This window comes from Eubalaena glacialis, chromosome 4 (assembly GCF_028564815.1).
Source record: "Eubalaena glacialis isolate mEubGla1 chromosome 4, mEubGla1.1.hap2.+ XY, whole genome shotgun sequence".
In the NCBI taxonomy this organism is placed as follows: Eukaryota; Metazoa; Chordata; class Mammalia; order Artiodactyla; family Balaenidae; genus Eubalaena; species Eubalaena glacialis.
The window spans coordinates 106,213,332-106,232,434 of record NC_083719.1 but is presented as its reverse complement, the minus strand read 5'-3'; the positions used below and the strand labels follow the sequence as shown (position 1 = coordinate 106,232,434).

The 19,103-nt window shown below is 34.9% G+C and overlaps 1 protein-coding gene across 1 annotated transcript in view; it reads right to left on the bottom strand.

Moving 5' to 3' along the window:
• PRRC1 (proline rich coiled-coil 1) overlaps window positions 1-19,103 on the bottom strand; it is a 41,688-nt gene that overhangs the window by 17,572 nt on the left and 5,013 nt on the right. Inside the window, exons 3-7 of the mRNA XM_061188118.1 lie at window positions 17,933-18,322; window positions 15,507-15,667; window positions 12,824-12,926; window positions 10,380-10,543; window positions 3,623-3,726 (exon numbers count right to left, since the gene is read on the bottom strand). Coding sequence (XP_061044101.1) covers window positions 3,623-3,726; window positions 10,380-10,543; window positions 12,824-12,926; window positions 15,507-15,667; window positions 17,933-18,322 — 922 coding nt within the window. The remainder of the gene's footprint in view (window positions 1-3,622; window positions 3,727-10,379; window positions 10,544-12,823; window positions 12,927-15,506; window positions 15,668-17,932; window positions 18,323-19,103) is intronic.

Sequence of the window (19,103 nt, the reverse complement as noted above, 5' to 3'; positions counted from 1 at the left end):
CTAGCAATCAAAGCTCTTCAGTCTGTCCCCAAACTACTTTTTGATTTCCTATCCAACAGTGTTCAGCCAAGCTTATAAAATCACTGACCCCAGAATACATCTTAATCATCTTCACACTTTTCCTCCATGCAGAATGTCCTACCTATTCTTTTCTATTTAACCAAATTTTACCTATTCTTCAAAATTCAGCTCAAGTCCCAATCATTCACGAATCTTATCTGACACTATCTATCTCCACATCAAGTTATTTCCATTGAAAATGCACATAGCATTTTATGTATAGCCCATGTGCAGCAACGAAGACCCAACACAGCCAAAAATTAAAAAAATTTAAAAATCATATGTTCCTCTATTGACATGTGTTTGGTGATACCTATCAATCAATCAGTGTGAAAAGATATTAAAAAAAAAAATGATGAATTATGTTGCTGGAGGTTTTTTCCAAACTAAATAGATGAGAGGTAGTGTTCAACAGAACTCAAACCTGGTGACTGCCTCCAGGCCCTCTTGCCATACCTTCCATTACTCTGAATGACTGTGTAAATGATTGTTACTGGAGGTCAACCTCCAAGCCAATAACTAAACCACTGTATCATATGTAATTGTTTATTAACACAATCTTAGCATGCAGGCAATACAATGTCCATTTTATAATTAAAAAGGAGAAACAAGAGTAGAAATGTGAGCTAAGCTACACAGGTCACATGGCTAGTTAGATGACAGAGCTAGACCAGAACATAATTTTCTCTCTGGTTCTAAAATAGGATACATTTTTTTACTAGATATTCAGTGTAAGCAATCATATTTTGCTCCTAAGAGAAACATAATAAGCCTCTTACTGAACCATTATACACCAACAAACTGGACAACCTAGAAGAAATGCATAAATTCCTAAAAACACACAACCTACTAAGACTGAATCAAGAAGAAACAGAAAATCTAAACAAATGGATTACTTGTAAGGAGACTGACTCAGTAATCAAAAACCTCCCAACATACAAAAGTCCAGAACCAGATGGTGTCACTGGTGAATTCTACCAAAGATTTAGAGAAGAATTAATACCAATCTTTCTCAAACTCTTCCAAAAAATAGAAGATGAGACACACTTCCAAACTCATTTTACAAGGCCAGCATTACCCTGATACCAAAACCAGACAAGGACACTACACAGAATAAAATTAAAGGCCCAATATCCCTGAAAAACAGAGATGTAAAAATCCTCAATGAAATACTAGCAAACCGAATTCTACAATGCATTAAAAAGATCTATACCATAATCAAGTGGGATTTACTCCAGGGATGCAAGGATGGTTCAAAATGTGCCAATCAATGTGATACACCACATTAACAAAATGAAAGGTAAAATCATATGATCATGTCAACAGAGCTATAAAAAGCATTTGACAAAATTCGACACCCATTAATGACAAAAACTCTCAACAGAATGGATACAGAAGGAACATACCTCAACATAATCAAAGTCACATATGGCAAGGCCATAGCTAATATCATACTCAACAGTGAAAAGCTAAAAAGCTCTACCTCTAAGATCAAGAACAAGACAAGACTGCCCACTCTTCCCACTTTTATTCAGCATGGTATTGGAAGTCCTAGTCAGAGTACTTAGGCAAGAAAAAAAATGCATCCAAATCAGAAAGGAAGAAGTAAAACTCACTATTTGCACATGACATATTATATATAGAAAAACCTAAAGCTACCACCAAAAAACTGTTAAAACTAGTAAATTCAGTAAAGTTGCAGGATACAAATTCAGTACCCCCAAATTTGTTGTATTTCTATACACTAATAGCAAACTACCAGAAGAAAAAAATTTTAAATACCATTTACAATTACATCAAAAAGAATAAAATAGTTAGGAATATATTTAACCAAGCAGGTGAAAGATGTCTACTCTGAAAACTGTTAAGACATTGATGAAAGAAACTAAAGAAGACACAAATAAATGGAAATATATTCCATGCCCATGGACTAGCAGAATGAACACTGTTAAAATGTTCCTATTACCCAAAGGAAGCTACAGACTCAATGCAATCCCTATCAATCAAAATTCCAATGATATTTTCCACAGAAATAGAACAATCAATCCTAAAATTTGTATGCAACCACAAGACCCTGAATAGCCAAAGCAATCTTGAGAAAGCAGAACAAAGATGGAGGCAACATGCTCCCTGATGTCAAATTATAATACATAGCAACAGTAATCAAAACAGTATGGTACTTGCATAAAAAACAAAAATATAGATCAATGCAACAAAATAGAGCCCAGAAATAAACCCACGCATTTATGGCGAATTAATTTATGACAAAACAGCCAGGAATATGCAATGGGGAAAGGACAGTCTCTTCAATAAATGGTGTTGGGAAAACTGGACCACAATTTTACACCAGACATAAAAATTAATCAAAATGGATTAAATACTTGAGCATAGCACCTGAAACCATAAAAAACTCCTAGAAGAAAACATAGGCAGTAAGCTCCTTGATATCTGTTGTGGCAATGATGTTTTTTGGATTTGACACCGAAAGCAAACGCAACAAAATCAAAAACAAGTGGGACTACAACAAACTAAAAGTTTCTGCACAGCAAAGGAAACTATCAACAAAATGAAAAGGAAACCTACCAAATGGCAGACAATACCTGCAAATCATATATCTGATATGGGGCTAATATCCAAAATATATAAAGAACTCATACTACTCAACAGCAAAAACCAAACAATCCAATAAAAAAATGGGGAGAAGATCTGAATAGCCTCCTTTTCCAAAGAAGACATACAGATGGCCATACGTGAAAAGGTGCTCAACATCACTAATCCTCCAGGGAAATGCTAATCAAAACCACAATAAGATAACACCTCACACTGTTAGAATGGCTATTATCAAAAAACAAGAAATAACAAGTGTTGACAAAGAGATGGAGAAAAGGGAACCTTGTGCACTGTTGGTGGGACCGTAAATTGGTACAACCACTATGGAAAACAGTATGGGGGTTCCTCACAAACTGAACTACCAAATAATCCATAAAATTCACTTCTGGGTATTTATCCAAAGGAAACGAAAATACTAACTCAACAAGACATATGCATCCCCCGTTCACTACAGCATTATTTCCAACCGAAGCATGGAAGCAACTTAAATGTCTGCTGATGATAAAGAAAATGTGATTTATACACACACACTCACACATATATATGTATGTATATATACAATGAAATATTATTCCATTGAAAAGGAAGGAAAACCTCGCCATTTGCAGCAACGTGTATGGACACTGAAGTCATTAAGCTAAGCGAAGGAAGTCAAATAGAAAAAGACAAATACTGTATGATCTCACATGTGGGGGGGAAGCAAACTCACAGACAGAAAGGACAGATTGGTGGATGCAGAGGCAGGGGTGGGAGGGGGAGTAAAATGGATAAAGGGGATTAAAAGGTACAAACTTCCAGTTATAAAATAAGTAAGTCATGAGGATATAATGTACAGCATGGTTACTATAGTTAATAATACTTTTTGTACACTTGAAAGTTGCTAAGAGAATAGATCTTGTCTTGCAAGCTCACTAAAAAAATTATAACTATGTTAAAAAAAAAATACTCTTACTTGTCAGGAAGCAATTCTGCAATGAAGTTTTCTACTGACACAGCAGTCTGTTTTTCATGGATCACTCCAGTTCGACGCAAGCTATCTATCCGTTCCTGGGCACCCTGAAACAGTGTACGTTAGAAACTATTTTAAATTATTCGGTTTTAAATATACTAATTTATGATTGTATAAGTAATATGCATATACATTTATACATAAATACATATATACTCATTGTAAACATGAAAACAATACAGAAGCATAGAGAGTAAAAAGTGAAAAAGCCCCATTGTATTCCCCTCAATATTAAGAGTCTGCAGTGCATCTTCTAAATTATTCCTATATGCATTATTATTTTGGTTGCTATCATGAAATGGATAATTTTTATATTACATGTTCTAATTGGTTATTACTAATATAAGGAAACTATGTGCTTTTTAATGTTGATCTGGCAAGAGCCATCTTACCAAATAAAAATCATTTATCAATTCTAGTAGTTTTTTAGTTGATTCTCTCTTGAATTTTTCTAGGCAGGTAATCATATCAATAGCAAATATGTTTTTTCTCTTTCTTCTGATTCCTTTTATATATAGCCTTTAAAGTATGCACCAAAATGACAGTTATTTTAACTACAAATGTATGCATTACATCACAGCTTATTCAAGAAAATTAGTACCATTTATGAAACAAAATTGAGGGGCTGAGAACACTATATAGATAACTCAAAATCATGAATTAAATATATACTTACGGCAGAAAACTAAAAGCTGGATTAATGAGGACAAGGTTGTTGTTTACTACTTTTATTTGAATCACTTCATAAAAGTGATCATGAATGATATGATGAGAATGTGTTCAAAAAGCAAGATAAAATTATTTCTGAATAAAACTAGTCATGGATAATACCCCTATTTTTATCATGAACAGCAGAGCTAAGCAGTGAATGAGATTAAGGGGTCAATTCTTCTTCAAATGAAAATTAAGAAAGCTAGGATACTTCTAGAGACAACTGAATTTATTTCAGAGACAACTAAAATAAAGAAGTGGCAACTGTATGAGAACATGTAGGCCAATTTGTCATTAGCTTATAAACATGAAAGATGAAAGAAGATATGAGTTAAACTACAATAAAATCAAGCTGTATTTTTGCTTACTCTTGTATCTCTGGTACCTAGCATAGTGTCTAACCTAATAGGCAGCCAGTGAGAACTTACTACATGAACAAGTGAACAAGAGAAAAACTAAGGGCTTCTGAAGGCCTATATGGCTAATATTAGGAATCTAAAGAGTGTAAATATGGCATCACCAAATCTAATAGTGAATGAGATCACTGTTGAATCTGAAAGAAAATACAATAGCTAAGATGAACTTAATTCTTCGTACTGGATAATGTAAATCTGTTCCGAAATCTGGGAGAAGTAAAATAATTCCCTCCTCCCAAAAGGTAGTTATGTCTAATTTTTACTATAAAGAAGTTTAAATAAATGTTAATTCAGTAAAAAACTATTAGGGGATTAGTGGGATGTTTAGAGATTCATCCTCAACTCTTCAAAGGTGCTATCTCAGCTACACACTACAACAAAATATTCCTAGATTTTATGCTCCCAGGAAGCAGAAACTAAGTTGGTTCATTTTTTACTATCCTACAGCACAGGGCTTTATACTTCATAGGGTTCACAAAATATTGAACTGAAATTAATTAGCACCTATAAAAGATAGGATAATGAGTTAGGTAGACAAGTGTAATGCTTGTTTTTGTTTATGGAATCCAGAAGAGAAAATGAAGAGGGGGTAAATCAGCCTCTCTCCTCCTCTGACCACAACATTACTTAAATGTGGCATCTTTTGGTGTCACAGAGACACTTTGATATTAGTCACTACCAATGTTTTGAGAAGGGAATTTTAACTTTATTTTTCAGCAGTGTAGGGGATCAAAAATTAGGTAGTTTAGAGGCCACACTAAAGTAACTGTCTCAGAACTGAAGTAAGATGCAGAAATGCCTCTAGAGCCTATACTGTACTCTGAGAGCTTATACTAAGCAACTTGGTTCAGATAATCAAAATTCCATGCTTCTTCATAAATTCTTACAGATATTAACTACATTTTTCTTGAATATAAGCTATAAAACAATGGTCATAAATATAATTGGCTTTTCAGTAAAATTAATACTTGGCATTGGAGAAGTTTCAGAAGCTTCCTAACTTTAATTACAGCTGATTTATTTCCTTAAACAATTTCATATGTTTAAAGGAAAACTTAAGTTTAGTTCAAAAAAGACATTCACTTCAAATAAAATCTGATGGGGAGAAAAAAATCTGGGTTGAAATTTTAATATTCTACATTATTTTCTTTTTGTTAGTTCCCTCTACTGTTTCTGAAAAAAAACAAACAGCTGGGAAAATTACAAATCACTTTCCTATATATATCAGTTTCAATGAATTTTAATTTTAAGCTTGTATTAAAGATTGTGGAAAAGGAACACTTTTCTAAATTTGAAGGGCAAAAACCAATACTAAAACAAATCTGTCAAATACTAATAAAATCACAATATAAACTGAACTATTAATATTCAGAAAATAAGATTTTTCTTACAGAAAAAAATTTCCATCAGCCTTTCAAGTTCAGTACCTACCGATCTGAAGTATCTTTTATGCAATGATATTTAACATAAAATATTTAAGACTCATGTTTTAAAAACCATGAAATTCTGAGTTATGTTCCAAAAATCATGTGGTGATCTATCATCAGAAATTATGAATGACAACTCTATCAGTTTTTTTTATCAGTTTTTTTGAGAACAATTAGAAACCACAGGACTTGCAAGAAGATTTTACCGAGTCATTATGTCATTTGCATTCTTAACATCTAAAACATTAATTTGAATTGTCCCTTCATATGACACTCAGGAGGATTTTAGGTTCCGAGGCAATCAGTGGGTGAGCGGTATATCTTTATTTTCTAATGGGAGAGGTCAGAGCTTATGAAGAGGAGATGAGAAAGGAGATGGTATGTTGCCTCCATTACAAGTATGTATTCAGGCAGAAAATTTTAGGAAAGAATACATATGGAAGTTGAGGAAGGAGAAGCTGAGTTCCTGAAAACTATCTGGGTCTACTTGGACCCTGTAAAATCTTTGCATGTCACCAGAGGTACTTATACACAAGTCTGAAGACCACTGTTTGATGGTAAAGGTACTATCAAAGTATAGCAACAGGTGGGCAGCTAGAGCTCTGTTAAGGGAAAAATCTCTATTCTCGTAAGGCTGACATGTTGTTAAACCAAAATTCAAAACAGATCCCAGAGTGAAAACATCTTCTGCATTAGACTGCTTACTTGAGGAAATAAATTATTAATTTTAAAAGTTTACCCTAGCACTTTAAATTCTATTGTTTGGGGTTTTATACCAAGATATCTCAATAGGACTGCTAGATATTCATTTTAAAGAACATGAAGCACTATTCTAAGAGTTTATATCTGTAAACGAAACAAAGATCTCTGCTGTTGTAGAACTTAATTCTAGTGGGAAAAAAGCATTAAAAAATAAAAATAACAAACGTAAATTATATGGTAAATGAGAAGATGCTGGACGCTATAGGAGAAAGATCAGAGGAGGGTTAGGGAATCAGGAGAGCAGGGTAGGTAGGTGCAGACTGCAGTATTGAACAGGGCGGTCCGGACAGGCCCCACTGTGGAGGGAAGATTTTAGTGAAGACTTGAAGGAGGTCAGGGAGTCAACCAAGTAGATATCTGAGGAAAGAGTGGCTCAGAGAGAGCTGTGATAAGGCTGTGAGAAGAGAGCAGCCTGTCAGACAAGTGTGAAGACCTGCAAGGAGGCCAATGTGGCTGGCGTGGAATGAGCAAGGGGGAAGACTGGTAGGAGATGAAGCCAGAGAAAAGCAGAAGGCCGCTGGTGCAGCCACTGTGGAGAACAGCATGGAGGTTTCCTAAAAACCAAAAATAGAGCTGCCATATGATCCAGCAATCCCACTCCTGGGCACATACCTGGAAAAGATGAAAACTCTAGTTCGAAAAGATACATGCACCCACTGTTCATAGCAGCACTATTTACAATAGTCAGGTCATGGAAGCAACCTAAGTGTCCATCGACAGATGAATGGATAAAGAAGATGTGGTGTGTATATACGATGGAATATTACTCAGCCATAAAAAAGAATGAAATCATGCCATTTGCAGCAACATGGATGGACCTAAAGATTATCACACTAAGTAAAGTAAATCAGAGAAAGACAAATATTATATGATATTACTTATATGTGGAATCTAAAAAGATAGTACAAATGAACTTATTTACAAAACAGAAATAGACTCACATAGAAAACAAACTTATAGTTACCAAAGGAAAAAGGGTGGGGGGATAAATTAGGAATTTGAAATTAACAGATACACACTACTATATATAAAAGATAAACAACAAGGACCTACTGTATAGCACAAGGAACTATACCCAGTGTCTTGTAATAACCTATAATGCAAAAGAATCTGAGAAAGGATACATATATACACATATATACACATATATGTATATATATATGGTATAACTGAATCACTTTGCTATACACCTGAAACATTGAAAATCAACTATACCTCAATTTAAAAAAAAAAAAAAAATAGAAGGCCAGTTCAGCCAGGCCATGTGGGGCTGTGGAAGCCTTGGTAAGGAATTTGGATTTTACACTCAGTGAAATATAAAGTTCTGAAAAGAATAGTGAAATGGTTTGATCTTGTGTGTTGAAAGAATTACCCTGGCTACTCTGTTGAGGATAACCTATAGGGCCACAAGGGTAGAAACGGGATGACCTGTTAGGAGGTGAACCCAAGATTCCAGCAAGGCTTTGTGGTGGCTTCACCCAGGGTGGGAGCAATGGAGAGAGTGACAAGCAGTCAGATGCTGGATGTATTCTGAAGGTACAGTGAACAAGATTTCTTGATGAACTGGACATGGGTAACGAGAGAAGTCAAGGATGACTCCAAGGTTTCTCATCTGAGAAAATGGAAGGACAGAGCTGTCATCAATTGAGATGGAGAAAGCTGCAGCGGGGGACAGGCTGGAAGGAAAGAAAAGCAGTTGAGTACTAGACATGATAAGCTTGAGACATTCAAGTAAAGGTATTAAAAAGGCAACTTTTATATTAACCTAGTTTACATGAGAGGTCTCTGCTGGAGATACAAACTCGAAACTGTCAGCACACAGCTGGTATTCAAAGCCGTGGGACTGGATGAGATCACCAAAAGAGTGAACGTAGATGAAGGGAAGGAGACCATCAGGAGGTTGGGGAGAAAAGGAGGAGCCAGCAAAGGAAGCACAGAGGAATTAGTGAGGCGGGGAAGAAACCAAGCGTGGCATCCCCAAAGGCGAGCGTAAAAGACATTACAGAGGAGTCTCAAAGCCAGTGGTAGGTCAAACAAGATGCACAACATTGGCGACCTTGAAAGCATTCTCGGTGGAGGGATGAGGGTGAGAGCCTGGCTGGGGTGGGTGTAAGAGACTGAAGAGAAAAACTAGAGATAAAAGTGTTGGCAACTCTTTGCAAGTTTTGCTGCAAAACGAAGCAAAAACCTAAGGTTGGAGGTGATGGGGAAAGTAAGGTAAAAAAATGTGTTAAGGTTTTCTTTGGTTTATTTTTGTTTTTTAAGGTGGGATCAGTGTTTATATGCTGATGAACTGTTCATTTGTTTTTGCGTGTTTGTATACTGATGGTAAAAAGTGTATGAGAGGGAGAGCAGAACTCTTGGAACTTTAGCACTTAGCAAGCAAGAGGGGGCCAGGTCTACTATGGTAATGGGATTGGCTTGTGTATGTGACAAATTTTTTAATGGTAACAGTCCAGAAGACAAAGTATACGATATTCAAGTGGTGGTGTGAGCATGCAAGTGTGTGAAATTTGTTTTCAAAATAAGCCATTCTATTACCTGCCACTATTACGTAGGGATTATATAGGTATCTATAGACTTAATCACAAGGTCTTCTTCCCTCACTACCAAAAACTATGGCAGTGTCTTCCTTTGGTAAGTGCATTACTACTGGTAATATAATTTAATAGGTCTCTATATGCTGATGAGACCTTGGCACACGCTGGTTATATACAGGCTTTGTGCCTATAACATGCCAGCTAGTCGGGTCTCTAAGGCAAGGTAGTTAAAAGGACAGGGAAAGGGAAGACTCAAAGAAAGTAAGTTAAGAAAACTTTCTGGATGAGTGCTGAGTCCCCTCACCAAGTACTGGGTTGGCCAAAAAGTTCGTTCGGGTTTTTCCGTAACAGAAAATACAAGGGAAAAGGGGGACTTTGCCAGGTATATTTACAACCTGCTTACTAGAACCCCATTACTACTCTGGAAACTTCCAAATATATGAGAATCCCATAAACCATGAAGAAATACATAAAGTGTAAAGTATTATTAATAGTGATAATAATAAAAAGCTTAAGGGATTCAAGGGATATTATAATTTCAGTAATGGATTTAAAAGTTAATACTGGGTTAAGAAGATCTCTTTCAGGACTAAAACTGCTCTCTTTCTGTGCTCTTGGCATGTGGTTCCTCCCCTCCCTCGATAATCAAAACCTACTTTAGGTTTCTTTAAATTAAAACTCCACTGTATCTTCCTAACACTACAGATTGTCTAATTAAAAACCAAATCAATATTTCAGTATGTAAAAACCCAAAAGCTCCATATAGACCATAGGATTATCATCAGAAATTTTAAAAAATGAACTGCCAGCTACTATATCCTGAAAAAAATGCTCTATTACTCACTTTTAATCCAGCTGCATAGCCCACTGGTTGTGGGGCAATGCTGGACTGCCCAGCTTCCCCTATCACCACAGCTAAGCCAAAGACCTCCTGGAAGGCATCTCGGACAGCGGCAACTTTTACTTCTTTATTTGAGGTCACTACAATGTCCAGTTCACCTCCAGATTCTACAAAGACCAGAAGAAAATTTCAATTCCAAATTAAAATAATGAAATTCTCATAATTACTACCATGCAGTAACATTTTATTACATAATTACTCTTAACCTGGCAAAACAATGCAAGCTATAGATTACCTTTTTATTGGCTGAGGAAACTGAGGCTGATAAGGTCTTGCCCAAGGTAACACAGCTACTTAGCAATGATGTCAGGACTCAAATCTAGGTCTGTATCTTTTCACTACACTGCCTGATGCAAGCAGACACATTTCACCCTGTCACCTAATGGCATCTTACTCTGAGATTTCTCAAGAAAGCTGTTTGTACTGTGAAATATTTTGCCCTAGAAACAATGTTTTTCCTCAGTAAGTATCTTTTGGAACAGCTGAAAATATTTTCCAAATATTTGGGCTTTTTATCATGGATTTCTTTTTTCCTGATTGAAACAATGTTCCACAGATCCCATCTTTACTGGAATTTCTTAAATTATTAAAACCTAAAAGCAAGGGTTACCATAGGAAAGAAGAGGAAGACTATATGTTTTTCTTTTTTTTGTTCTCCATGTGGGACATATCTCTTAACCCTATCTAGCTAAGTACTGTTCCATTAGGCTTCAGCTCAAAAAGCTTTTCAGTTTTTTGTAATGACTCATGCCACTTTTAATGATTATAAAGGGAGAGCTAACCAAAAAAATGTTGCAACTGTGTTAAAGTCCATTTCTAATAGTTCTTGGGCTTTCTTGATACATTTGAAATTGTTATGGTGATTTCTAAAATATTTGTATAAAAACATGGTAAGTTTTACTCGAGTTTTGTTAGATCCAAATGGTCTCGTTTTTGCTGCCTGTCAATAGCTTTTTCACACTCAGTATTACTGCTTTTTATAGGTGATTAAGATTATATGTTATTACATCTTCTAATAATAGAAATTTCATTTTGTATCTTTTTCTCCCCGTTTTATTTTCCTTTTTCTGGATGTCATGCAGAGTACTGGCCTGAGAAAAGTCTTTGGTTTGAGTCCTGATTTTATCACTTACTAGCTTCGTTACCTTGGGGAAGTCACTGAGCTTGTTTCCTCACAGAAAAATTCCTGCTACCTCACAGGGCTTGCTCTAAGGATTAAATAAGGTAATTGATTTCACCGTCTAACACAGTACCCATTAAAACAACAAGAGCTCCAAAAATACTAATTCCTTTCTTTTCCTCACTAAAAATAAGAGCTTGTGACGAGAACATATATACTGCATTAATTATGTCAAACTTGATTATTATGAATATATGAAATCAGTATATACGGTAGGGTCCAATTTCTAAACCCTGGCAATTACAAACACAGAGAACAATTCAGCTGAGTTAATTCTTTGATTCAATTTTCCACTTAAAGGGAAGCAAAGTAGCTAAGTGTTAGCTCCACCAAGTTGTGTGACCTAGGATAATAATAAAGCTCTCTGAACACAAGTTCCTCATCTAAAACTTGAGGCAAATAACACCTAGCTTGCAGAGCTCTTATGAGAATTAGTATCTGGCAGATCAAGCATTTAATAAATGGTACTTATCATTATTAGGTGTTGCCCTTTGACATTTACTAGACAATTACCAACAGACTCAAGACTTATGAAAGCTACTGACTTTTTATTGCTACTGAAAATCTCTGTTCAAGTACCTGGTGCATAGCTTTGGCTGCTAAATTGTTATCTTCAACAGAATTACTAATAATTGGTCACAAATCCTGCTAACAGATTATGTTATTTCACTTACTGGATATGTACATAAAAAATTAATCCTCCAGTTAACCGTCTGGAGGATTCTTGGTAATGAGGGTTCAAAGGTGATTAAAATAGCTTTCCCAACAAACCTAATAATGACATATTATTAGTAAATAGATTAACAGCCTATAAAAATTTTATTCCTGAGTTACACATAAACACATTTAATTAAAATAGATAACTGGAGAAATGTCAAAACCAAATATGAACAAAGCAACACTTCAAATGTCAACACTGAACAGTAAAATTCATATAAAGCAACACTAACCATATTCATAATTAAAATCAGTAAGTATACTAATAATTCAAATCATTTTTACTCCTCCAAAGTTCATTCTGGGAAGTTTTCAAAACTTATTTAATGGTGACTAAGAAAAAGATGAATTAAAAGTACCAAAACCAAGACTGACAATCAATGTAATATAGGAGGATTTTCACTAATTACAAGACCTGTGGGATTACACTCAGTGGCTGACACGAGCACATACTTTATATGGCAGATGCTGCTCTATTTTAAGTACATACTGATATATGGAGCCATGCCAGGGTCCAGCGTTGTAATCATGCTTTCTACTGAATGTTTTGTTTTATCAAGCACAGATTTCACCATAGGGTTCCCAGCCACACCCTGCACAGAACAAATTCACATGTAAATACTCATTCTAAGCAAAGAACACCATGATTACCGGATGGTGAGGAAAAAAAAAAATTTTTTTAAGTTTCCAATGCATTGCAGACCTATACTTTTGTAAAATATAAGAAAACTAAGGTTATGGCAATGTCAAATTGCTGTGAAATTTCAAAATGCTTCCTCTCAATTTCTCTTCTCATCTCATCATAGATTGACAGCAATCTACTGACCCCACTTCGAGCAACACTGGCCTGGGAAGTATGTTTATTGTATACATATGTATGTGTGTATGTATATATGTTTATTTCATTTCTATGTATACCTATATTTTTATTTCATTTCATTACTATTTATTTATCTATATAAAAGACGAGGCAAAACTTGTCCATCAAGGTCCCAAATAAAGATTGTAATTGGATGTCTCTGAAGACTCATATTTTGTTCCCTAATATAAAAATAAAAACAGTAAAAACATTTTTTATCTTTATTTCCCAGAACAGTTACTTATTACCTTAATATATAATACTCTGTTCTATGGAAGTTTCTTTTTTCCTACTTCCTATTTGTTTTGTTCCCGAATTCTCCCTTTTAATAAAGCCAGACCTAGTCCTCTGAATTCCTAAAACCACACTATTAGACAGAAGGAACCAGATCTGAGTATTTCCTTTCATCTATGCTTCTCCCACAGTCGAAGAGACTTAGAGATGGCATCTGGCTAACAGGCCATGATTCCACCTGTCCCAACCTACCATTAAACTAAGGTGATTCAGAAAAACAGATGAGTTCATAACACTGATATTTAAGACTGTCCACCCATCTTATGCTGAATATTAGAAGAGTTATTTACAAGATCTGTAGGGTTGAACTGAGTATTACAACTGGTAACTGACATGCTGACACATGCTCTTAACGAGGAAAAGAAGTGACAGTCTGTACATAAAGAAGACCTTTAAAAAGCACAGAGTGATATAAAGAAGCAAGCTTAGAAAAATGCCATCTTTCTGATACATAAAACTCAAACGCTGTAAATCAGTTTAACCAGCTACCAATTTAAAAATACGTTTAATATGTAATTAAATTGCAGCCAAACCCTCAGAATATTGAGGGGAACTTGACAAAGCGATTCCAAAATTCATTAAGAAAAATAAATAGGAAAAGACCAGCAAAGAAAAATTTTGAAGAGAAAACAGCAAACTTACACAACCAAATGCTGATCTGCCTTTATGAATGCAGAGACTCAGAACTGACTTTTCTATCTGATTCATCTATGAATACTCTTCATCCCCACCTCAGCACAGAGTAGGCTTTCAATAAATATTAGTGTAATAAATAAACAGTTACAATAATTAAAATAGTGTGGTACTGTTGCAAGGACAGGCAGAGCAGTGAAATAAAATACAGAGCCCAGAAACTGAGGATAACACACAATTTAGTAACTAAGGTAAAGGTAACATATCAAATCACTGGGATATGATTTTGGAACAGTCGATTAAGTGGTTGGAAAACAATTAAGTTTGACTTCTACCTCATATAATATAGTAAAGTAAGTATCAGCTATATCAACTTGGTAAGTAAAAAAAATGAAACCACAAGAAAATTAGAAGAAATCATAAAAAAATAATTATCATATAATATAGTAGGTAAATGTCACTTTTAACATCTAAAAAAATTGAAAAAAAAATTGATAGAAATGACTCCCCAAAATTTAGAAGGCTTTGTGTCAATAAAGCATAATAAAGTTGAAATGTAAGATAAAAATGGAGGCTACTGCAACATGATAGTATGTAATAAAATATTCTTCTTATATTAAGAGTTCTTATCAATTCATTAAAAAAGAAAATCATCCCAATTCAAAACTGAGCAAAGAACATGAATATAGACTTCACAAAATAAAAATACAAATGGCCAAAAATCACATTAAAAAAAGTTCAAATTGAATAACAAAGAAATGCAAATTTTAAAAAGGTATTATTTTTTTGCCTATCAAATTAGAAAATACTATATTTCAATTAATAAAATCACTGCTGGCAAATGAATGATGTTATGACAGTGTATCTTGGTATAACCTTCCTGGAGAGCAATATGTATCAGTAATTTTTAAAATGTTCACACTGACATTTACCAAGAATTAACTCTGATAAAACAGAGATGCACATAAAGATTGGCATACAAGAGTGCTCATCATAATTTAATTAATAAGAATTACAATTAGAAAATGCCAATAACAGATAAGTGAAATAAAACATGGGAAATAAATGCAATGACATGTTGGGTAAAGTAGCCTGAAGAATTTTATAGCTGGGAAGATGTTCATGATACACGCTAGGTAAAGACAAACAAAAGACACAAAATTGTGTCGTGTCACTACTCCAGTTTGCTTTTCACTAAAAAAGAGATACATTTACATAGATATGCGCATCCAAAAGACAGAGGAACTATAGAAAAAGTGTAATAAGAATAAAAGGTATTTAAATTTTTCCTTACACCTCTTTCTATTTTCAAAATTCTCTCTAATGAATATCTGTTAGTTTTATAATTAAAAAATTAAATGTGATTTTTAAAGTAAACACCCCTTACCTTAATAAAACCCCAGAGTCCACCAGCAGATGCTTCATCCTGCCCTCTGCCAATTCTAGGATCTTCTTGCTCCTCTGGAAAAGTGATGGCTGATGTGGTTCCAGTTCCCTGTGCCAGAGATGTCAAACCAGCTTGCTGAGTAATGGGAGTTGGCAAAATACCTAGTTAATGGCAAAAATGTCAATATATGTAATTTATTCCATAAACTATTTCCTATAAAAAGAAGATACAACATATGAGATGAGTAGTTCAAAACAGCTTTAATAATGTAACTATATACTCAGGCATTTCAACGCTGAGATATGAGCTCAAAGAATCACCTAAACCTTTATAAAATATACAATATTCCAAAGAAGAAATTTCTTTCCCTCTTCATAAGCTTACACAAAGTGCCCTGAAAATGGACAGAAAATATACATCCAAAAGTACTTCATGTTTGCCCTATGTAGCATTTGGATACAGACAGCTATAGTTTGAATCTCTTTAAAGCATAAAAATAACTGATATGAGCACTCAAGCCCATCATACAAAAAGCATGTAAAAATTAGTAAACATATCCATATACCCTATTTTAACTCAAAAAAAAATTCACATATACATACACATGGGTGTCATACTTGTACTCTTGAAAAAATTTTATTTTTAAGGTAGACAAGCCAAGTTGGATTATAAAATCACAACAAAATTGTTTCTTTTCCTAAAATGAGAAACAATAGGCAGAATATGACAGGATGAAGTTTTGATATTGCTTTCCAATAACCATTCCAGGGAAGTCGAAAAAGTAGGTGTAACTGACCTAGAAAATAAAATAGTCCAATTCCACTTATGGCACTTATGGCACATACACTTATTTGTTTTTGAACTTTTACCTGGCTAAATAAAACTACTCCCTGGACCATTCAGTCCTGATAATTTTTTAAGTAAAGCTTTAAAAAAAACTCTCAGACTTCACCTTGATGTTTCTCTATAACTGCACAAAATGTTAGGACAAAATTTTCAAATTCTGTCTGACATTCCACATATTAATCATGTACTAAGTTTTATATCATATAAAAATCATATATTAAGTTACATCAGCTTTATTTCAATAATTTAAATGAAAATAGGAAGCTCTGGAGATCAAGGAAAAGGGAATGAAACATTCATGCACGGTAACTGGACCCCTCATACACTGCTGGTGAGAAAGTAAAATGGTGCAGCTGCTTTGGAAAACAGTCTGGTAGTTGTTCAAAAGTCAGCAATTCTGACATGCACCCCAATGTTCACAGCACAGCACTATTTACAACAGCCAAGACATGGAAGCAACCTAAATGTCCATCAACATATGAATGGATATATATATATATATATACATATACAATGGAACATTACTCAGCCATAAAAAAGAATGAAATAATGCCATTTGCAGCAACATGGATGTACCTAGAGATTATCATACTAAGTGAAGTAAATCAGACAAAGACAAGTATCCACTTATATGTGGAATCTAAAAAATGGTGCAAATGAACTTATTTACAAAACAGAAATAGACTCACAGACATACAAAAAAACCTTATGGTTATCAAAGGAGAAGGAGGGGATAAATTAGGAGTTTGGGATTAACAGATACACACTACTATATATAAAACAGATAAACAACAAGGACCTACTGTATAGCACACGGAACTCTACTCAATATCTTGTAATAACCTATAATGGAAAAGAATCTGAAAAAGAATAGATATAGATATATGTATAACTGAATAACTATGCTGCACACCTGAAACTAACACAATGTTATAAAGCAACTATACTTCAATTAAAAAAAAAAAAAACCCTCCAGGAAAAAAAAAGTCAGCAATTCTGCACCTAGGTATAAACCCAAGGGAAATGAAAACATGTTCACATAAAACTTTGCACACAAAGGTTCATAAAATCAGTATTCACAATAGGCAAAAAGTGGAAACAACCCAACAGTGTATCAACTGATGAAATGAATAAACAAAACGTGGTATATCCATACAATGGAATATTATTCAGTCTTAAAAAGGAAGTTCTGACACATGCTACAACAGGATGAATCTTGAAAATATTACACTAAGTCACAAAAGACACATATTATGAGTCCATTTATATGAACTGTTCAAAATAAGCAAATTCATAGAAACAGAAAGTAGATTAGTGGTTCTGAGGGCCATGAGGTTTGGGAGGAAGTAGGGAGTGACAGCTAATAGGTATGGGGTTTCTTTTGGGGTGATTAAAAGGTTCTAAAATTGATTTTGGTGATGGCTGCACAACTCGATAGATACAGTAACAACTATTAAACTGTACACATGAAAGGGTTGAATTGTATGTGAATTATACCTCAATAAAGCTGTTTTAAAATAAATAAATAAAACATTCACCATAACCACTTGTTTCAAAGTATCAGTGAGAGAGAGAATTACCTGTCACCGGAGGTGCAGAAAAAGACGGCATCAGGGGTGTCTGGGGAGCTCTTCCTGCATGTCCTCGTGTAATGTCATAGGCTGCGCCGACAGAGAATCCTGATGTGGGAGGACCCGAAGCGGGGGCAGATAAGAGAGTGTTTGGGGCAGAAGTGGAAGGTGGGAAGTGGGATAAAGGAGGGTTACTGAAGGCAGCAGCAGTTGGTGGAGAAACATGAGGTGGTGAAGAGGTAATGAGTGGAGGACCAGAAGGAACTGGCGAAGGAGGCACAAAGGGCAAGGGTGGCGAAGGCCTCACAGGAGGCAGGGACTGCTGAGGGGTGGAGTACGTGTGTGGCGGCAGGGGCTGCACAGAGGACACGCTTGGAGAAGAGAAAGCGCTGGCTGCAGCTAGAAAAAGGAGGGCAGGAAAAAAATGCGTCAGTGAAATGTTTTTTACTTCGTTTTCAAAGTGTCTCATTACTGTCTTCTTGGAAAATTTTACAATTTAACAGACCCTATCCCAAGAGTTATTTTTAAATGTGTGATTTGAAATATACAACTATGACTGAGTGCAAATGACTTTCAACTCCCGTCAGTAAAAGCAGCAGCTATGTAAAATTAAGTTATGGTATTGCAGACCTTTGTGTTTTTGTTTGTTTTGATGTGCTTTTAATAAAATAAAGCCGTTTTTCATCCCTGCTGATATGAGCATAAAACCTCACAATTTAAGGCTCAAACTTTGGTCAGAAGGTTAATCACCACAAAGTCACAGAACATTAGACAAAGCTAACACATAGTTTTTAGGATATCTCTGTCATAACAAAGATGATTTCTAGTCAGTATGAACATAAAGAACGAAAGTTAAGATAAAGCAAAACATATGTTTTCTGTCTTCGGGCTTAAATTAAAAAAGGCTATCTCCCTTCATCCTGGCAAAGATTACAGAATTTTTAATATACAGGCACACCTCATTTTATTTTGCTCCGCTTTACAAATTGAAGGGTTGTGGCAACCCTTGTGTCAAGCAAGTCTATCAGCACCATTTTTCCCAACAGCATTTGTTCTTCGTGTCTCTGTATGACATTTTGGTAACTCTCACAACATTTCAAACTTTTTCATTATTATTATATTTGTTACGGTGATCCGTGATCTTTGATGTTACTAATGCAAAAAGATTACAACTCACTAA